Source organism: Xenopus laevis, chromosome 3L, assembly GCF_017654675.1.
Source record: "Xenopus laevis strain J_2021 chromosome 3L, Xenopus_laevis_v10.1, whole genome shotgun sequence".
NCBI classification, from domain to species: Eukaryota; Metazoa; Chordata; class Amphibia; order Anura; family Pipidae; genus Xenopus; species Xenopus laevis.
Genome location: NC_054375.1, coordinates 82,306,935 through 82,330,006, shown reverse-complemented (window position 1 = coordinate 82,330,006; position 23,072 = coordinate 82,306,935). Strand labels below are relative to the sequence as shown.

Here is a 23,072-nt window from a genome sequence, read left to right as displayed (position 1 = left end):
TTTCCATGAGTAACAAACTACAAGCTGCCATGCTATGAAAATAAGTTGAGGGTGAGGTGTGAATTAAAATTGATGATAAAACTATGCCATGATGCATGATGCATGAACTATGCAAGATTTATTAAGGTTTTGAGGAGAGTAACCAAGAAGTTGATTGGGTGGAAACCAACCCCCACCTCGTGGCCAGTACGGTAAGGATAAATCAAATGAACTAACAAGTCATCTCTTCCCCTTGAGCTCTATTTGTCAGCCTCTAAAGATGGGAGTAATTAATCTAGAGCTTTTTTATGTTTTGAAAAAACAATGCCTGAAAAAGTATATCCCACGTTCCTAATAATATGCCCTTTAGTAAATTTGATGAGAAAACAAGATGCATTTAGTATGATTTGTCAATTATCACTTATTTTTATTTCTTTATCCACATTTGAAATTTTGGATTGACACCTGGGAACTGGGTTCTGAAGATAACATTAGACATTAATAAAATCTGTCAAAAAGACAAAATGTCAATTACAAAATGTATTTGATGGTATCAAAATGTGAAAATACATTTATGACAGAAACTACACAATGCCAAAACTAATGTCCATACAAAAAAATAGAGTGCTTTTATTGTTGTCCTTCCTGTGACTGTCCTCTTCAGTTTAACTTTTCACTTAATTTTGTCATAAGCTTATAGATTCAAATGTATAGTAATAAAGGTGGCTGGCCATATAGTGGCCAACCAAGTACATTCTTGACTTCACTTGTCCCCAACCTGCAGGAGCCATTGTATCAGGAGAAAAAGGTAATTTTGTGGGCCCCAAGGGGTGCCATTTTGTGCACACAAAATGTGCATTAACAAACTCTCGATTTCAATTAAATATGTTCATAATTGAAAATTTGCTGACTAGCAAAGAAGTTCTAGAAAAGTAATGATTAAAATGTTTTAGTGACTGTTGTGTGTATATGAAAAATGTTATTGCAGTGTCTGTATGCTACTTAAAGAGAGCAGAGTGGTGTCATATAAGGCTAGAGCCACATGTGGCAGATTCTCAGCCTGTGGATAAACAAGTAATTGAGTATGCATTTTGACACTAAAATCTTCTCTGTGTGCCTGCACCCATACCAACGCAATAGCTCTGGGTGCAGGCACACCAGAAAGCTATTGGGAGCGTAGGGGTGGATTCCCAGCCTGCGCTTATCCATAGGCTGAGAATCTGCAACATGTGGCACTAGCATTGTGGCTTGTGCTTTGGGTCAGAATGCACATATTGAGTCTGACCATAGTAACCTCTGAAACTAATTCTGCTCCATGGGGTACTTGCAGAGGTTCTGGGAGATGAACAGACGGTAACAGACGGTTATTGTGTAGTTGGGTAGTAGTTTGTGATTTTTTTCTGGGGACTGCTTTTCATAATAAATAATAAATGATTTCCCGAATTTCTTATGAAACAATTGAAATGGCATCAAACGTATGCTATGTTTTAGCTTGTGTTAAAAAATGCAGTCACTATAAAAAGTTTAAATGTGTATCAGCAGGGCCCTCCAATGCTCTTGCTGGTGGTATATAAATGGAGATCAAAGAATGAGATATTGTGGGATGACAAGATCCCTTTAAGCTTTACAAGTAGAATATGTACTCTCTGCAGTAACAATGTCATTTTTAAGCTTTATGGCTTGCTTCTCTAGCCTTATTAATTGATTAGCCTTTTCTTGATTTGTTTTGTTCAGTTCATCAATCTTCTCTTCCAAGTCTGCAAAAATATAAATAGAAAATAAAATTAGGGTTTGTACTGCAATGCAAGCAATGTACACAAAATTACAGCCCCATAAAAGTGATAAAGAAGTACATTGAAGCTTTATCGGATAGGAGAACATATTTGTCAATAAGAGAAAATGGGGTAATTTATAAAGGCCCTTCTACGATGCGATTATTACTTTGATATTAAAAGATAGTAAAGACCTGTGCCTTACCGAATCTTACAATTTCCCTAATTAACAATGACGCCAAGATATTGTTGAAACTTTTAGCAAATAAATTGATGAAGGTAATCACATTTTTAATCCACCCCGACCAGACAGTCTTCATTCCCTAAAAAACTTCAATAAACTTGAGAAGTATGTATACCCATATACAACAAGCTCTACTCTATCATACCACCGGGGCAGTAGCCTCATTAGATATTACCAAAGCATTTGATTCCCTTAACTGGCAATATTTGTGGGCCCATGGTCCTGCTCCTATATAAGAAACCAAGAGCACGAGTCCAAGTCAATAATGGTCTATCGCCCCCTTTGAATTAGAGACAGGGACAGGAATGCCCTCTGTCCCCATTATTATTTGCACTTGCTATTGAACCACTAGTGGCAGGGCTGAGGCACTCACCACTTATTAAAGGACTACCTCTAGGACAGATAGAGGAAATGGTAGCATTATACATGTACAATGTCCTACTTTACCTTGCAATTTGGGCCCTTCACTGACAGCAGCACTAGTGATAATCAAAAGGTTCCACTCCATAAGTGGGTTACATATAAATAAATCTAAACCAGTCCTGTTTTCCCTAGGCAACCTTGAAACACATGCAGGAAACCTAGCCCTTAACTTGGTCACTGAATTCTGGTACCTTGGTATAATAATTACTACATACTCTGCCCAATATGTTGCAAATAATCTGGATCCGATCCTGACTAAATTCAAAAGCGTTACTCCACACTGGGTAAATTACCACTGACCCTATGGGGGTGGATCAACTTATTCAAAATATTATACTTACCTAAATTTCCATATCCATTGCTGAATTTGCTATTTTACTTGAACAATCAATACAGTACTTCAAAAAGGTTAATAGCGTATTGATTGCTTTTATATGGGCAAACAAAGAGCCACGATTATTTTGGCTCACTCTTACAGCACCTAAAGGCTTGGGGGGGCCTGGTGCTCCCCAATTTACAGAGATATTATTTTGCAACCCAACTGTCCTATATTTATAACTGGTTTAACCCAGACGTGGAGAACTCCTTAACAGAGTTACAGGTGAAACCACTTTGGTTTGTGTGTTTGACATAACTAAACTCAAATATCCCACTTATTCCATTTAACACAGAAAATTGTGTCACAGCATTCCAGCTAATTAAAGTGTTCACCATTGTTCACAATGGTGCTTTGCTATGCTAATGAAAAGGTTAAATGCATTAAATGAGTTAAGATGACTTTAGATAACACAGTTTCTTCAGTTAATCCAGAGTCATGATGTATTTAACACACAAATCTAAGTGGCTCCATCTGTACAAATATCACTCACCATCTCAATGGAAGCTCTCCACAACTCGCCGTATAGATTCCAGTGTGTCCTACTTAACACAACCATTAGGATATGGGCAAGATTACATACCAAGGTCCACTTCACCAAACCAAAGGTGTCACCTAAAATGCCTCTATGGAGGAACTCCATATCTAGCCGGTTTTCACTGCTGGCCACAAATTGGTCAAACACCTTGATGATTTCCTACTAGAGGTCACACTTGTGTCACTGAATCAGTTAAAAGCTTAATTTGATTGCCAAACTGCCCAAATGTTTTACTACTTCTAATTATGACACACATTTCATGCCCAGTTTGGCTCCTACAATGTGACACCCAGGCTGTGTTTTTTCCTTGACAAAATTTCACCAGTCATCCAGCTGGCTTTCACAATTCAGAATAACTTGTAAATAGGATCTTTTTTCAGAAATATATCCTCTGGAATTTTGCTCCAATCAGCTTTATCTGTTTATCATAGCTTTGTATGTGGCATACAAAAGATGTCCCACCCCCCGCCTCTACTGAAACTTGGTTTTTCAGTTTTTACATATATGGATTCTTTAACACCTCTTTTGAACCAGTCGCACCGTCCAGTACCTGCTGATTGACTCCCACCATACACTAGATCACAACATTCCAGAGGATATATTCCTGAAAAAAGATCCTATGTTCAAGTTATTCTGAATTGAGAAAGCCAGCTGGATGACTAGTGAAACATCTTCAAGGAAAAAACACAGCAAGTCCAGTTGATTTTACTTATTTACACACATATATATTGTGACCTGGATGAATGAGCATCTTCACAAACAAGGCAAATAATTCAATTAATTATTTTCAATTGGCAAACTGAAAGGTTACTTATAACATATTAAAAGTGAACCACTATTTTAAATGTGCACTGTTACAAACAATAAGATTATACAAAAAGCACTTACTTGAACATTCACCCCAAAACTAGCTTTATGACCAATATACCTTAGCATCAGAGACAAACTTAAAATAAGAGTAACACCACAACATTAAAGTTATTTAAAGTAATTAAAATATAATGTACTATTGCGCTGCACTGGTCAAATTGGTGTGTTTGTTGCAGAAACGCTTCTATAGTTTATATAAATAAATTGCCGTGTAGCCATGGGGGCAGCCATTTAAAAAAAGGTAAGGCTCAGGTAAAATAGCAGGTTTCAGAAATATTCTGACATAATTTACATTGGGTTGTATATTCTTTTTGGGTTTTTTTGTGCTCTAGATTCTTCCATGGATCAAAAATATGCTTGTAGGCCCACATTTTTTAATAGAATAGACACTAGTGTGCGTGTGGTAGTATGTAGTATGTACTTAATAAAGACACTTGCCTTTAACTCGCACCTTGCAATGAGTAACTTCTCTATATTGCAATATGTGTTGGAATTATGTAAATAAACAATAATAACATTTGCATATAGAACTGTAAAAAAATAGTGGAAACAAAATTAACTAAAATAGCAATGTTTCACTCAAGTGAACATTTTTATATTGTTGCCTTTTCAAAAGTTGAAAGAATACACATAAAGTAGATTACCTGATATACTTTGAAATTTGTTATCAATTTCTTTAGATAGAGTTTCAGCCTCTTTTTTCAACTGTTGCAGTCTTTCTAATATTTCTGGTGGGATTTCTCTTTTCTTCAGCTTTTCTTTGAGAAGTTGATATTTCTCTTTAAGATTACTGAGACTCTAATAAAATAAAAATAAATTAATTATCAACCTTAACTGGTGCTATTGATGCCAGAAATAGAGATATTGTAAGCTTATATTGTTGGTTGCGTCATTAGAAGCAGCCATACATTGGATACCTTTGGATGTTATTGTTTTATTAGGCTACTTACATAGATAGAAACATGAGTTACATGTTTTTAAATTTGATTTATTAATTAAAATAATGCAACATGAAATTATTTATAAGCAGTTTCTAGAAGGCTTGTACTTCACTGGTACCGCTGCGGAGCGCCGTTCAAAGCAATAACGGAGTCTGGCGTTTGAATATCAAAATGTTGGCTTTATTAAGCGCATTAAAATTGTTGTGGAGGGGGATTACATCTAACGCGTTTCATGTCAGCAAACCTGACACTTCATCAGAGTGATTAGTGCATACCTGTGTAGGTGCTTAAATAGTGACACATATGCATATCATTAATGAATTAAAGAGGAAGAACATTCTCACAAAGCAATATACAAATGTTTAAAATTATACATATGAAATAAACTAGAACACATAAATCCCTGTGTCACAATAGCAATCAATTATTTCAAAGGAATTCCTAGTTGATACATGTATTGTATACATTAATTACTTTATGCCATAATCTCATATATGTGAATAAAAATGTTGAATTAATAATTAATAAATAATTAATTTTTGAAAAAAGTTACCCCTTTACGAGCAATTCATTATCCATAATAATTTATTTTAAAAGTGTCTAAGTGATAAAGTGATGTACTTTTGTTAGTGAAAGGAAGGGGGGGAAAGTGTATTTTCATTCATTTATATATGGCTTCATATTTCTGATAATGTTAAAAATATCCATATAATACCAAGAAACCTAATTAATGTATCACTATATTTATCATGAACTTTCTTTAAAAAACATTTTCTTTATTTCTGTTTATTACTTACTTAACTTCCACCCTCTTGTTAGAACAGTATGATAGATAGGGAATTTTTCAATGGCCAAATCTAATTTATCCTTAATTATTATTTACTAAAAACATGTATTGGAAAGATTGATATCGCTCTGTTCAATAGTTTGCATTATATTTAATGAAGTAAATAAATTCTCTTAATTTATTTTTAATTGTTAAATCGTATGAAATAGAATTAATAAGTAGTATTAACAGACGAATTCCAGAATAATTAATAGCAATCTATCCAATAAAGGTTTTTATCTCACACTCTCTGTTCAGCCCAAATGGTGTAACTGTATCCAATAGGGTCATCCATTTGACCTCCTTCTTAGACAACAATGTTCTTAGACAACAAAATATTCATTAGCTTCATGTTCTTGTATTACATGTTCCGCTATAGCTGAGGATATGTCTAGCATGCATCAATAGGCTAGACATATCCTCAGCTATAGCGGAACATGTAATACAAGAACATGAAGCTAATGAATATTTTGTATCTTTCCAGGCAATTGAAGCAGTTAAACTGGGAAAGAGAAAAGGCGATATAGATACATTGTTGTCTAAGAAGGAGGTCAAATGGATGACCCTATTGGATACAGTTCCATTCCGTAATTCGGAGCTTTCTGGATATCGGGTTTCCGGATAAGGGATCCTATACCTGTATATATGTGTGTATATATATATATATATATATATATATATATATACTCATTCTAGCAGCTGGAGCACTCTCAATCCATTAGGAAATTGCCCGGGTGCAGGTTATAGTCAATCATACATAGAGCAAAGAAAAAAACCGCACACACAGGACTTATAAAGTGCAAAAAAATAAAAAATTTATTGCAACGTTTCGGCTCCTGTACTCGAGCCTTCTTCAGGTGGTGAAGAAGGCTCGAGTACAGGAGCCGAAACGTTGCAATAAATTTTTTATTTTTTTGCACTTTATAAGTCCTGTGTGTGCGTTTTTTTTCTTTGCTCTATATATATATATATATATATATATATATATATATATATATATATATATATATATATGTGTAGCCTTCGGGGTGCACAGTCAATTTCTCAAACATACAGTTTAGTTTAGGAATGAATCATTCCAGGACCAGCACCTTCGTGAAAATTTTCCAAATTTTATTTAGATACACATCAGTGTATATATATATATATATATAGACACATACAAGAGTCCTCTGCACTCAACCCATTATCAATATATTTAAGACAGAGACATTTTGTGCATACTGCTACTAAAAAATGCCTTACCCTTTAAACAAAACAGGGATTGTTTGTCCATATATTGCAATATATTTAAGCTGGCCAACTACGTCAAAGTCATCCCATATCTGGCCAGTCCTACGCTTAATTTTCATCTGATTCATTAAGAATTCTATTGCTTCATTATACATTTTACAAAGGGACTAGGTTTTACCTGCAACTTAACTTGCTGCTTTCAAAGTAAACCTCCATACTTGGCTGCCCTTTTATTAGACACCAGTGGGATCACCTGACTATAGCTGGGAAGGGTGGGAGCTACAACATAGAGCTGGTCACTGCTCTTGTATAACTATAACAAACAAGGGAAAGTTGTGCTCACCACTATTTTTTAAAAACATTAGGCGGGGGTGCAATGAGGCTGTGACCACAAAATACATATAGACACATACAAGAGTCCTCTGCACTCAACCCATTATCAATATATTTAAGACAGAGACATTTTGTGCATACTGCTACTAAAAAATGCCTTACCCTTTAAACAAAACAGGGATTGTTTGTCCATATATTGCAATATATATATATACGCATTACTACAACACTATCTCTTTGCACTATATCTTTGACTTGTCTTAAAAATGCACCAAGTCCTTTTTATGAATATGATTAATTATGCACTTTCATGATACCTAAATGCCTCTGTATTTTAATTATTTTTATATGACCATATTTGTTCTCAAGTATTGCACTAATTAAGTGTAAACTCTGTTTTGGCTCAATAACTGCCTTCCCGGACTAGTACCAGTAGAACACAGGCTGCAGTGGACAATATCACCCAGAGTGGGCCTTCACAACTACAACTCTCTTGCTGACATACAGAAAACTAAAAACAGAGGGCACCAGAGGTTCTTGCAAACAACAAAACAAGGTGTTTATTGAACATCCACAGTGTTAACTCACAGCACAGTTTTTCAGAGGCAAGTTGTAAAGGCAACATTACATGCAGGCTGACACTCTCCTGCAGACAAATTTGGCAGGAATCTCACTTCACCTCTGTGACCCACCTCGTGGTGGCCTGGATCACCTCAGGGAAGTCCTCTATCCTGATTTCCTCTCCAGTGGGATCCCTAAACTACATGCAATATGGCCTGGGAGAGATACCTTCAAAACTGCCACTCCTATGTTGGAGCTCAGAACTGCTCCTTTTAGCTGAACACTAACTGACTTACACACCTAGATTATACTGTTACAGAAGCTACACTTGCCACTATTTAATGCCTTATTCAAAGGGCCCTGTACCCCAACCTTAACTGGACCAATGCCCTGACCCAAATCAAGCATCCACCCTGTTCCTAAGGTGGAAGGCAAAGAGGAAGTGCCACTCCTTTCTCAGCACTATATCAAAGTGAGTGGCCACCCTACCTGCTAGCCAATAGCACACATATGCAAATGAACTTACTTCTACATTACATTCTGTTCTGCCTAGCAACTAAGGGAGCTGAACCTGTATCAGGGCCAGAACTAGGGGTGGGCAGAAGAGGCAGCTGCCTAGGGTGCAACCATTGGGGACACTGGGCAGCTACCTCTTCTGCCTACCCCTAGAACAGACTCACCTGCAATTGAGCTTGTGCATATGTGGGCGGTGTCACGTAAGAATGTATGTAAGAGCGCGCCGTCTCCGCGCATGTACGTAAGCGCGACATCACATGCAACGGGGGAATTGGGGGCGAGCTGGCCGGCTGGGTTGCCTAGGGCGCCCCGCTGGCCTGGCCTGCCTCTGGGGGCTATTAACCCTATGGGTTCTTAGTAAGCTAATGCTTCTAATTTTAGATGCATTGAAAACAGATCATCTTGTAAAATAAATCTTGTGAAGGACTTTATTTTATTTAAAGGTTACTTTACCTTTTCACTTTCTATCGCTTGCTGCATTGCAGCCTTGGCATCATTTTCTGCTTTTGCAGCACTGTTTCTGTTTTTCAGCATCTTATCCTGTAGCTCTGCTATCTTTGTTTCGAGCCGAGTATAAAGATCGTTTATAGCCTTCATTTTATCTTCTGTCAAATCCGCCTGGGCTTTAGCCTAGAGAAATAAAAAAAAAAAAAAAAAATATATATATATATATATATATATATATGTATATATATATATATATATATATATACTATACTATATATATATATATATATATATATATATATATATATATATATATCATCATGTATTTATATATAAGATACGCAGTGCTATATATATATACACATATATACAACATGTCTCAGTTCTATTTTTTTTAACACGTACTTTATTTAAATTTCACAAACTTCACAGTTACACCATGAACAAAGTTATAGACCCAGCATTGGACTGGGTCGGAAGGACACCGGGAGAAAACTTGGTGGGCCCCCGCAGACCCAGGTCTGCTGGAAACCTCTGCCTATAGGAGTCGGTTGCGGAGCTCTGCTCCCCCCCCCGTGACCCCACACGCAATCTCATCACACATACAGTTTAACTTGAGATCGGGGTGGTGGTGGCATTTGCAACTGGGATGGGGGGCCCGGACACCCCAGTCTGACTGTATAGACCTACTTGATAGTAGAATATTGGGCAAGTATGTTTGCTTTCTTAAAATGGCATTGTTTTAGGTGAGAGCAGGATTCTGGTACCCCACACAAGCATTATATATGAATCAGTGTGCTCTGCATTGATATTAATGCATCAGATTGTATTGTTTCTGTTCCAGTTTATTATGCTTTTGCTTATATGACATTTAATAATTCCATGGAAGACAGATTGCAATTCATCTCAGAATATCACTGTCTACATCATATTAAAAATTGAGGGTTAATATTGCTTGGCTTAATAAAGATGATTATTGTATGGAGTTTTCTTTAGTATAGTCTTTCCTACATGTAATACAGGGTTTGCTGAGTAATGATCATTCACCTGAGCAAAAATTTGTCTGGGGAAAGGATGCAAAACTGTGCTAGCGACGGTCTCTTTCGCTAGAGAATTGTCTACACTGTTTAGTAAATTGGCAATGAGAGAGAGAGAGAGAGAGAGAGAGATAGAGAGAGAGTGAGAGGCAGGATTAATATTTAAATACCCAATTCCTTTTTTTTGGACTTTTGACTCCAATAAATATTCTCTTAGGAGTTAAGATAAAGAGTAGACAGATGAAATGGAATGTTGTGAAGTCAGGGGGCAGGAATGCACATACTGTAAGAGTAAAGCAGCACACAAAGAAATCATACATGAGGAGAGAGGCTTACAAACTAATCACTGGAAAGGATAATAACATTAAGAAAATAGGCAAAATACCTAATGTACTACAAACTATAGTACAAGGAGATACATAACCTCAGATAGGCCATATTCAACATTTAGTGCTGCCCTGAGACAGCCTAGTTTTAAGTGCCAGAGTGAGTTGAGAGGGGCTGTATAGCTAAAGCAGAGAACGTCACAGTACTGAAATTCCAATTCAAGAATTGGAATGTTGGGTCTTAAAGTTAACTTCTAATTTACTGAGTGCTGCTGCACATGGCAAGTTTTTCAACCTCCTGGCAGTTATATGAGTAGCTGCTTTAAAGGAAACCTATACCCCCAAAATGAATACGTAATGTTTAGTAAACAGTATATTGTTATGAAAATTGTTTATTTAGATGAAGCAGGGTTTTAAATACAGGTATGAGCTGTTTTATGCAATATATTTTATAGACTTACAGTATACTGTTCGGAAGTATAGTTTTTCTTTAAGATACATTTCAGGTTAGGCTGTGGATGTTGTCTTTGGCTGAGAGCTCTGTATGGGCCTCCATAGGATTCATTCATTGACAGAGAACTGAACACTCAGATTTAGGGAGGCACTGAATCCACTATTTTGGATTTGGCAGAGCTCCCAAATCCTTTGCGAAAGATTCGGCCGAATACCAAACCGAATATGAATCCTAATTTGCATATGCAAATTAGTGGTGGGAAGGGGAAACCATTTCTTACTTCCTTGTTTAGTGACAAAAAGTCACGCAATTTCCTTCCCCGTCCCTAATTTGCATATGCAAATTAGGATTCTATTCGGCCGGGTAGAAGGATTAGGCCGAATCCTGCTGAAAAAGGCCAAATCCTGGCTGAATCCTGAACCCCACTCAGATTGTCATATCATAAACTTAAGTAGTATTCTTATCATACCTCTGAAAGCTTATTTTTAATATCCTGAAGATCATTATTCACACTTTTGAGAACAGAAGATGTTTTTTTCTGAGAGCCTTCAGCCATTTTCAAAGCATTCCAGATCTCATCTGTGTTTGGGAGATTTTCAGCTACCTTTCTAAACACAGAAAATAATATACATTTAGTTGTACTAAACTAATAAAATTCCATAAATACTCTTGAAATATCTTCTAAAAGTTATCAAAATGTTTCATATTAGAATATAACAGCTAATACAGTTTATTGGATACAAACTTGAAGCATTCCTGTCCCTGGAGAGAATGGACACAAAATTTGTACTAAAAGTAGGAAAGAGTTTTAAAAAATGTGGCGAATAAATGGCATATGAAAAAAACTGTGTACCTAGCTTCCTTTGCTCTTTGGTTAAGTTTTTGAACCTCTTCGAGTTGGTTTTGCAAACTCTTCTTATTTTCCTTGTAGCTATCACAATATTTCTTGATCTTGCTTAGCATGTCAATCAAATCATATGGTGCCGCAGGCAGCTTAATGGCAAGTATTTGGTTAACAACGTTTTCTATATCTACAGGAGATATTGTAGAATCTATAAAAGAAAAATAAACAAGTAGATGCAAAGGGCTACAAGTGCAAATTCTACAACCTTTCATTAACTTTCTTCTGAAATCATTTTTTAAAACTATTTTTCTGAATTACAACTAGCAGTTTGCAATAGTACCAGATTTGTAAGCTGCTTTTAATAAAATATACTGAACAATTTCATATATTTACATAATCGATTTTTGTTGGATAATTTTCAGCAAGTTTCAACAAAGCAAAAGACAAATGGCAAAAAAGTTATAAATACATTAGAGAGATGAGCCTTACCTACTTCCTGTGGTGTCTTAGGGATACTTCCTCCCTGTAGACTCCTTCTGGGGCAAGGGTACACAGGTATGCTGTCTACAGGTAAATGGACAGTGTAACAGCAAGCAGTCCTTACACCAGAATGAATATTTTAATACCTGGTGTGACTAAAAAATAGCATCATGCAGGATTCAAAATTATTAAAGAAAACAGGCTTTGTAATATATTTAATAGTGGTAAGTCTAAAGCAACTGGACTTGCTGAGTAGACTTACCCTCATCTAAACAGCTTACCCTCACCAAGTCCACTTGCTTTAGACTTACCACCAGTAGATATATCATGACCTCGCTGAACCTTCATAGACAGGATCTGTATTAACATTTCACCTCCAAAAAAAGTATGCCCTTTGGTTTAAAAATATCTGCTTTGGGTGTGTTAACTGATATGTTGGGTGAACCTACTGCTATCAGAGAACCAATATTATTGTAAATAATCTTCTTACAAAAATTCTTAAACTAAATGTTGTTTACAAGTTTAATAAATGGACTGAGGGCACAATTTCCCAACCTCTGTATGCTAACTGTGTATAGTCCATGAGAAATTTTGGATGAAAAGATTTGTATATGGAAATACCGTGTTTAATTACTGGGGTCACCAGCAAGCTTGCTAACTTTGCAGAAAGTAAAAAAGATGACTTTGGGGAGAAAAATATATCAGCAGGTGTGCATCATTGTGGCCTTAATATGCATGGATAGAAGAGGGTTAGTATCTGCATGGTGTACCTGGTATCCATGCATAATAATTTCAAAACTGAGTTTAAGGAACACGTAACATTTGCACCTAGAATTTAAAGCTGTGGGGACAGTGTCAATGGGCCTGCCAAATAGGAAAGAATGTATATTCAGCACAAGGCCTATTCATGGAACTTGAAATCTTGAAAAAGTGGGTCTACTTTAAACTACCTTTAAACCAATTAAAATGTCACATACTGTACTAAGAAAAAATAAGTACAGGTATTGTTTTCTTGAAATACCAAACACTTTACTATTAATGAAAATGTTAAGCAGTAATACTGCTTTAAAAAAACTGGGGGAAATGTGGAATTGGAAATTTGAAGCTTTAACATTATGTTACTGTTACTGTAATGGCTATGAGGGATTAGTTTTCTGCTGATAAACCACCAATTGTAGTGGGGGAAATATTTAAAGGTGAACTAAAGCTTGCTGCACATTATGTTTTGGGCTAATGGATGAACCAAAAACGCTTGGGTTACAAGTGCCTATGTTACCTGAACTTGCCAGTTACCTGAACTTGGGGACCTCAACAGCTGGCTAGAGCATTGCAGTGAGAAGGTCATTAATTATAGAGATGCTTAACAGTATGTTCAGTATATACAATTTGGCATTTCCAGTCATATTTGTTTTTAGTTTTTAGATTTCCTTTCACTTCCTTGAACTGTTCTTTTTTTCATGTATTATTTCTTTTTACAAAAATTAGTTTATTACTGTATTTTTCTTACATTGTTGTGAAAAATTGGTTGTAAAACTAGAAGTTTTGACTTCCCAGAAATACTCTGTATCAAAGTTAATATTGTAAAGTAAAGGGATTCTTAGCCATTTAGACCTGTATCAGGGGCAGGTCTGAGGGTAGGCAGAAGAGTCTTATACCTAAGGAGCAATGGGGGGGGGCACTAGGCACATACCTTTTCTGTCAACTTACTGCTAGTACTGGCCCCTGTCCCCCAACTGCCCCTCCATTACTTAACCTTCTCCCTGCAGTGTCATCTCAGGAGTGTGGCATGGTGGCTGGCCTGGTTGCCTAGGGGGCACTTTATTTATCCATAAGTCCATTTAAACTTTAATGGGGTAGCAGGCATTTGTAAAATTGCCCTATTGCTAAAATAAACTTTTAAGCAGCAAGGACCATCTAAAAAAATTCTTGCTTTCAAAGTAATTTCTTTGAAAAGAAAGTGCTTACCCAGTCCAAGGAGCTTGCAAGTTTCACAAGAAATGCAGAACTTTTGCTCTATTATATAAAGATTTGCAGCATTTCTTGCAGTAATGGCCAGGGCATCATGAGCTACTGCAATTTATTTATCTCTTTTTTCCACATTTGCCTAGTATTAATCATATTGATAACCAATACAACTAATGCTATCCTAATGAGTTAGTGAGATAGGAAGAGCTGGAGATGTGCAATAGTGGAAGATTGCTTTGCCTCCCTGCAAGAATCAGCTGTCAGTGAGTAAGCACTCACTTTTAGAATAAATAACCTGTATTTTATATTAGGCCCTGGAAAAAACGTATTACTAGATTCACTGGTGAATGCCTAACATATTGGCAACCCCCCTTCCACAGTAAATCCTCTTTTTCTTGTATTTTAATGGTCCATGTTGTCAAAATGCTTGTTGATCAACAGAGACAGCATGAGGACAAATGAACTACCCCTTTATGTTTCCTTTATGCCTCTTTTGCATTTTTGACAGGCAACATTTTTTTCTCCCATTGGAGTCTATAGGCGTCATTTCCAAGGGAAATTTGGCAAAAAATTCCCTACTTATCATGTGCTTTAGTGTTTTTTTGGGTGTACCAACTTCTGTCTAAGGATTTCTACCCTGTGATACATTATATTTTAAAAGCAGTGGGAATTATATGAAGTTAAACCTCACTTTGTTGCTACAGCCACTACTTTTCTGAGAAGGCTTTCCACTGCACAATGGAGATTTCATTTTCTCACCAGAGCATTGGTGAGGTTGAGAACTAATGTTGGGAATAGTTGGCATTCCAGTTCATCTGTCAAGGCCGTCATCCAATACCAGAACAAGTGCCAAGAACCCTGGTCTCAGCTCGGCTTCACCAGTAGTGTGACCACCGTTGGGCTTCGGGAGGAGCCCTCAGCTTACTTGGGTGCCACCTGGACTTAACGAGGGGTACAAGGCGAGGTGTTCTGGCTGGCAAAGGGGCACGGCAGGAAGCAGAGTCTTTTGGGCCGATGGTCACAGTACAAGAGGGTTAGGCAAGCGGATGGTCAGACAGGCTTGGGTCGAGGCAGGCGGATATCAGAATCGTCAGGCAGGCAAGGGTCAAAACCGGGTAGTCAATCAAGGGGTTAAGCAGGAGAGTAGCCGTAGGCAGGCAAGGGTCAGAATACAGATTGGAGAGTAGTCAGGAACAGGCAGGGTCAAACACGGATAATCAGATCAGAATTTTCAAGACAGATGCACAAGGCTCAGAAAAACCACTAGAATAAGTTCTATCATGGGCAATTAGAAACAGCAAAACTGGGCTTTAAATACTATTTGAATTTCGCGCCTTTGCGCGCTGGCGTATGACGTCAGCGCGCCTGCGCCTTTAAATACCCAGCGGTGCCCTAGAGAGGAGCCAGCACCAGCGAAGACACGCTGGCACTGCTAGAGGGAAGAGCGGTGCGGCGGGCGTCCCCGCCGATGGCGTGGCGGACGGCCCCGCCGCACAGGTATTCTGACAACATCCTTTAGAATTTGAGTTGGGTGAAGAACAGGAATCTGTGCATGCCAGACAATTTGTTTTAATCACATCTCAGCAAAACAGTTTCAATATCTGATGTAGCTGACATTTACACCACACTAGTTGATGCCTGGCATTGCCAAAGGTGATGTTGGGGGTTAGGCTTTGGTGCAGCTGCTTAGCCATAAAAAGCCCATGTTCCTGATATATATTTCCTGGGTTGATGTAGCTTCCAGCAACATTTGAAAATTCAGCAGTGTGGGATATGCCATTTCAGCCAGCATGAGTGTTATCAGTAACACTTTATTGTGGAACTTTGCTGGTAGCATCGCTTTGCCCTTATGTAAAACAGTGACAATGGTCTGCACTGTACACAGGTTTTTGCATGGTGATACTTTATGGAGCAGTCACACACCTTACCATGTATGCAATTGAAGCACCTACTGTACATCACATTAAGTGACCTATTTGCTCATGTGACCCCACCCTTCACAACTGTATTTTGACTGTGAGTTGATAAAAAATGTTACTTTCTGTATGTCTTTTAGTACAAAAAATTAGTAGATAAGTAGATGAGAATACCCCTTTGTAATGTGGCCAGTCACACAGACAGACAATTTTAAACTTCTTTGCTGTGAATAGAAGCTACAAATTTAAATCAGACATTAGTGTTTCTTTATTTATAAAGACAGAAATATTTTGCATTACAATACTGTAACCTCCTAAACCAGAATAAGATGTTATAAATGAATAAGTTATATAAATAAACTTACCTAACAGAAAATCTTTAACATTTTTAATTAGTTCCTTTGCCCGCATTTTATCTGCTTCCAAACGACCCATGGCTTTGTTTAGTGTTTTATTCAGTTGTGATGCTTTTATCTTTGTATCTTCTGCTAGATATCTGATACTGTTAATCTTAAATGAATAAATTAAATGTTTTCAGATTCTCTTTTTCTTAGAAAAATGTGCCTAATCTTTATTGCTAAGAAGCCATTAACTACATTTGCAGAGTCACAGAAAGAAATTAATTAGCTGATCTGTGGAAGGGGTCATATAAATATAACTACAAGAGCAATGTGCAATATTCAATTTTAGACAAAATCGCCATGGTTTTTACCCACTATTCAGCATTTTTTCTTATCATTACAGATCATTGAGTTTCTAGGGGGATTTTCGCCTGATGCATCAAAATCAATGCAGTTGTGTTCACACTTTGATGCAAATCATACAATTGCAATGAAATTGTAGTGGTGTCGTTTACAGTGAGCATGAGAGTGACACGGTTGCCCTACACTTTCTGTGCAACTGTGCTGCAGTGATAGATGCAGGTCATTGTGGGAACCCTGGAGCTAACGACTGCTTCTGGTGGTATCTCCAGGGTTTTCCGGCATCAGTGGGTGCTATTGTCACAACATTCGGAATAGGAGGCAGAAGAAAGAGCTCAACTATATACAGTAGTGCAAGAACAAGTAGCTTTAATTAATGGGATTTTTCACGCACCTGACTGAAGTCTAGCACAAGTAAATGATCCCTGGGGTGTCCAGACTCAAAACTGTGATTATGTGTGATACATTTTTATTACCATGTTTTCAAAGCAACAGTACTATATAATCTTTATGAAAAAAGTTTTATATTTAATATTCTGTTTTTTTTTATCATCCAAAAATATTTTTAAAAAGTTGCATTCAAATCCTTCAGTTATAACCAAGGCAACTTTTATTGGTTATCTGCCTCCCTGTTTTCCTAAGATGAAACTTGGCTGCATGAAAGTACTGTAAAGCCAGATGTTATGTACAATCTGCATATTGGCATTCCTTCAACTTGAAATAGAAAACTTGTTCCTGTACAACAACTGTTTTAATTTCAATCCATATTTTCTTACAAGTTGAACTGCTTAGATCGATTCTCAGTGTTTTATGTAATATGTACTATGCATGGAACTTTTATATGAAAAACTTTTATCAGAATCCTATTATCTAAACCATTTTGAAAAAGAAAAAAAATGAATTATGTTTATGTTTATCAAAATTATTCGTTAAACATTACATTTTCACATTTGCATTTTGACACAATTCAAATAGATCACAGCTAAAAAATCATGCTTATGATTTTAATTTTTTTCAAAAAAATACAAATTTCAGCAGGTTTTGGTGGTCAGTGATATTATTTTAAAATTGAAATGTGAAAAAACACGATTTTGTAAATACTCTAATGCAAACATCAATAATTCTGCTCTTTTGTAATGACAAAGTAAAAAAAGCTGCGTATTTTAGGCTTAAAAACAGCTTAAGTTATTTATCCTTTAGAAACTTTGAAATGTACCTGTTTCTCAGCCTCAAGGAAATTAATTGATATATTTCGTAGCTTCATATCTGTATTATTTGCCGATTTCAGTGCATCGTTGGCTAGAGGCAAAGCGCCATTGCAGTTTGGCCCACCACATTTTCTCTTTCCTGACTTGTCCCGACATAGTGCTCCCCCACAAGGTGCAACATCACAGGGAAAGTCCCAAACTGTTCCACAAACCTGGGCAAAGAAAACCCTTTTATAATCACTGATGTGTCTTTCTTCTTATGATTAGATTTTAACTTTTAAAGTACAGTTCATAACATGTTATGTATAGTATAAGGTGCAGGTGAGGAGAAATATACGTTTTTTTATCAGAGGGTTTTTTCATAGGATTTTTGTTAATTTTATTTAACCATCAATGTACAGTTTTCTATAGACAATTTTATGTAGTAACCTAGCATATTTTAAGTTAAAAAAGTTTTGTTTCATGACGTATTTGGGAAACTGTAATGTGTAAAGCAAGGCTCTAAAAGATATCTAGCTTTTGGGCATAGTCTAATATAGAAGTACTTACCTTAAACACCATAGAAAACAGAATGTTCTTTTAGTCAAGTTTCTAATAAAGTCATAATAACAATATAAAACTGTGTATTCATAATGCAAGTTCAATAAGCAACTTTGCTCGAATTCTGGCTAAAAGCACTTCATTGTGGCCAAAAAAATCATAGTTGCTAGTGCCCATTAAGTAACTTTTTTGTGCATGATCCAGTTGCAGCATGCAGATTTAGATTTAGATTTGGAATGGCTTCACTTCCACAACATCAATAATGGCATTAGAATCTATTTTATTGGTGCAAATCATCTAAGGTACCAGGTAAAGTTCATTGATGTTTCTGGTGCGTTGCTGGTTGCATTAACCTTTGTTAATACTGTAGCATCAATGCAAGTTCACTTTTGTATTCGTTCTGGTGCTTTACACTTGCAGTTTTAGGTGAGTCCCTTTAATCTCTTTTAAAGAGACAATAAGGTATAGAAATATTAAATTGCCTGTATACCATAAATCCTATTTGTTGCATGAATCACTTTGATACCCATTCAATCTGGGAAACTCAATAAATAAATTGTTAATTAATTGACTGGATGTTTAATATAGAGCACCTGTACTACCACCTAGATTGAATTAAGAAGAATGGAAATTTATAGAGGGTTGTTTTTTTCATCTTTTTTTTGATCAAAATAGTGCACTATGCCTTCAGTACAATATTTTATTAACTGAGATTCCCTAGTTTAGTAATCACTGACAGGTGACACATTAAAGCACTTGAGCTTTGCAGTAAAGTTCTGCATATTGGACCTATTATTAACCACCACTTTTTTTTGTTTGACATCTATACTGTTGCATTAATCATTTTAATGCTCAACATAACTGAGAAACATAATTGATGAACTCCAATTGAATTTTTTTATTTTCTCAAACCTGTAAAGTCACTTGGGCTTATTTGCATAGAGCAGTTTTTTTCTTTTGACTTGAGAATTATAGCACTACATCCTCAACAAATGTTTTTGAAAATTTTAATTCCTGGACCTGTATTCTATTGAATGATAGTAGAGAAACTTAATAAATGTATTCTGAATAAATTAATTAGATTATATTGCACTTGCACAAAATGTAGTTTTGGTGCCTGAACTCGAGCTAATGTTTTTTTAATTATTGATTTTTTTTTTAATCATAAATTGCAAATTGTATACCTTATAAGAAAGACTGAACAACTGCAAGATGTGTAAATGATGTGATATATTTTCAGAAAGCTTACCATTTCATTCATTTTGCTTATATCCAGAGATTTCATTTTCTTTAACATTTCTGAATATTGTTTGTGTTTTCCTTCTTGGTTATCTAATATGGTAAGAACATGCTTTCTAGTTTTGGCAGCTGCCTGGGTGATGCGGGTAACATTGCGCAATTTCTCCCCAGCCAAAACTGATGATGAATACTGTTTGCTGATCTTGTCAAAAGCATCTAAGAAAACTGTTGGAATAGAAATGTAAGTATGCACAAATAAATACCCAAAACCTCTTAGTAGGGTGCTTCTTTAAAACAAAACAAAAACTGATTATTGTGCAGTGCTATGTCTGTTGACACACAGCATATGTTACATACTTAAGTTGGATTGAAAAAAAAAGACTAAAGTCCAATTTCAACCCCTCCAAATGAAACCCAGTGCCCATATATGCACATAAAGACCTATCTACACACTCACACACTTACACACACATATATTAACAATATATATACATACCAGATCTATATTAATTGTAGATTGTAGTATCACAATAGCCTATGATATTATGCTTGTCCAAGAAATCATCTAAACCACTCTTAAAAGCATTAACAAACTTAGCAATCACAACATAACCTGGCAGGACAGTCCCCAACCTCACTGTCCTCACTGCAAAGAATAACCTACGCTGCTTCAATTGATTTAATTCCTCTAATCTCACAGGGTGGCCTTTATCCATTTTATGGGAAAAATATTCCCAGCTATCTGTCTACAGCACCCTCTAACATACGTGTAAAGAGCAATGATGTTTCTTCTTTTTTCCAGAGAAAAAACTCCTTCCTTGAAAATCTACCATCATAATTTTTCATCCCTCTAACCAGTTTAGTTGAATGTCTCTGCACTCTCTTCAGCTCATTTATATCCTTTTAAGGATTGGAGCCCAAACCTGCACTGCATACTCAAGGCAAGGCCTTACCCGTGGCCTATAAAAAGGCAAAATTATGTTTTATCCCTTATACCCATTTTTATTCAAGACGGTACTTTATTTGCTATTAAAGTCAGAATATGAACATTTAATGTAACAGATCAGCCTTAATAGTCAAATATGATTAAAGTGCATTGTGCAAATACATTTTTGAAGTGTACTTTTTTTTAACTTAATGTAAATGTAATCCCTCCCCCACGGCCATTATGTATTTTTTTTTTAATCTCTTACCTTGTTTCTTGATTGCCTTTTCTCCCTCTTTAATCTTCTTTAATCTTTCTAGCTCTTTAAATAAATTGTCAACCTCTTTTTCCACCAAAGTTATAGTTTTATTAAGCCTGGGAATCTTGTTGAATGGTTCAAAGTCAGAAATTATGACTTTCCTAACCTTTTGTCTGAAAGACATGTAAAATCATCTGTCAAATAAGTATTATTTAATACCGACAATCGGGAAAGGTTTACTAATTAGAAAATTTGATCAAATTGCCTGAATCATTTGTGATTCATTAGTTTGCTGGTTTTTAAATCTGCTTATTAATCTAACTAATTCCAGGTAATGTTGTTGTACCATGTTAGTCAGTCACAAAGCAAGAAAAATAACAGGTGGTTTATTGGCTAACTAAGATAAACATAGCAAGCTTTCAGAACATTTTGGTTCCTTTTTCAAGCTGAATGCAATGAAGCTGTGGTGTTCTCTGGTATATTTACAGCATTCAGCTCATACATACAGTAAATGACAAAGAGGAATGTCCATCTCTGTATGAGGTGTTAACAAAGTTATATGCAGGTGAACATGATTGAGAAAAATAGATCAGGTACAAGATAATGTGGATTAAAGTGGCTGTAATTAGGGCTAAATTCATGTGAAATAAAATGAATTCCATATGAGCAGTTAGTCTAGTGTCCCAGCAACTGTGTTTCCGACTCTGTGCAAGTAGTTTTTAATCCACATACTTAGCCATGAATACAAGGCCCAGGTTAAATCCCTGCTCCTGAGATTTGAACGTTTTCATTCATTTATATTCCCATACTTTCCCCCTTAAAGAAAGACACCTTATTCCATAAAACCTCAACAACCAAATTCCTTCTCAAAAAATGAAAATCCTGCACTTCATTAAAAAGTAAGCTCCTGTGTGACACAAGACAGCAGCCCCCCTATAGTTTGTGTGATATGCAAACTAGTTGATTACTTCCTTCAAAGCCTTAATGCAGGGATCCCCAACTTTTTTAACCCGTGAGCAACATTCAGAAGTAAAAGGAGTTGGGGAGCAACACTAGCATGAAAAATGATCTTGGGCTGCCACATAAGTTCTGTGATTGCCTATTTGTTAGCCCCTATGTGGACTGGCAGCCTACAGGAGGCTCTATTTGGCAATACATATGGTTTTTATCCAACCAAAACTTGCCTTCAAGCCTGGAATTTAAAAATAAGCACCTGCTTTGAGGCCACTGGGAGCAACATCCAATGGGTTGGAGAGCAACATGTTGCTCATGAGCTACTGGTTGGGGATCACTGCCTTAATGTAATCTACATAAGAAAGAAGCAAATGTTGATTTTATAAAAACACAGATGCAATAGCATTTATATGCTTGCACACACAAAAATATACTTCTTTAGAACACATAAAAATATAATCATATTAGCATTCACAAAACAATAAGGACAGTACAACAGCAAAATATAAATAAAGAAAATGCAATTACCGAATGGTGTCGTAATAACTTTTCACCTGTGAGTAATATTGAGGTGAGATAAAGGGACTCTTAAAAAAATTCTCTATGATAGAAAGTTTATCTTGAAGTATGCTTATTTGTATATCACAACCAATTTGGGAAGGTCTCTTGGGGTCTATATTTGCAGCAAGTCGAATAAGGCCATGGACAGCTTCAGACAGAGATGTTACTTCAGAGTCCCATGGGTCAAAGCACAAATGACATCGGGGACACTCTGGAAACTGTTGCTTGAATTTAGGAGCACACTGGTCACAGTATCTTCCAGTGACTCCAGGCCTACAATTGCATGAACCAGTGATTTTATCACACATTGGCCTGATGGTACCCTCCAAGTTACACTTGCAAGCTAGAGTAAAAGAAAAAAAACATATATTACAGACAATATGCAATGGATTTGCCCCACATAAGGCAGACCATTGCACCAGATTACTCTAGTGTGTAGTAGTACTGTAGATACTATTACTAGTCCACCAGTAGAAGTAGTATACTGAGTGAAAAATACATGTGATTTTGCTTACACGTTGACTCCAATGCAATTCAGCAAATTGTGACGCAAAACGCAACATGATTTGCTCAACACAGTCAACAAGACTTGAAAGTAATGAAA

General features: G+C 36.3%; 1 protein-coding gene across 2 annotated transcripts in view; it reads right to left on the bottom strand.

Annotated features, from left to right (window-relative positions):
- Positions 1–389: 389 nt before the first annotated feature.
- lamb4.L (laminin subunit beta 4 L homeolog) overlaps positions 390–23,072 on the bottom strand; it is a 69,858-nt gene continuing 47,175 nt past the window's right edge. The window contains exons 26-36 of one of the 2 annotated variants that reach the window (XM_018252638.2): positions 22,436–22,811; positions 20,963–21,126; positions 19,780–19,994; positions 17,999–18,202; positions 16,447–16,591; positions 12,210–12,284; positions 11,730–11,928; positions 11,346–11,484; positions 9,066–9,242; positions 4,847–5,000; positions 390–1,736 (exon numbers count right to left, since the gene is read on the bottom strand). In XM_018252638.2, the coding sequence (XP_018108127.1) occupies positions 1,597–1,736; positions 4,847–5,000; positions 9,066–9,242; positions 11,346–11,484; positions 11,730–11,928; positions 12,210–12,284; positions 16,447–16,591; positions 17,999–18,202; positions 19,780–19,994; positions 20,963–21,126; positions 22,436–22,811 (1,988 nt within the window). In that variant the 3' untranslated portion in view covers positions 390–1,596. The remainder of the gene's footprint in view (positions 1,737–4,846; positions 5,001–9,065; positions 9,243–11,345; positions 11,485–11,729; positions 11,929–12,209; positions 12,285–16,446; positions 16,592–17,998; positions 18,203–19,779; positions 19,995–20,962; positions 21,127–22,435; positions 22,812–23,072) is intronic. The other variant, XM_018252640.2, reaches the window with a different exon arrangement.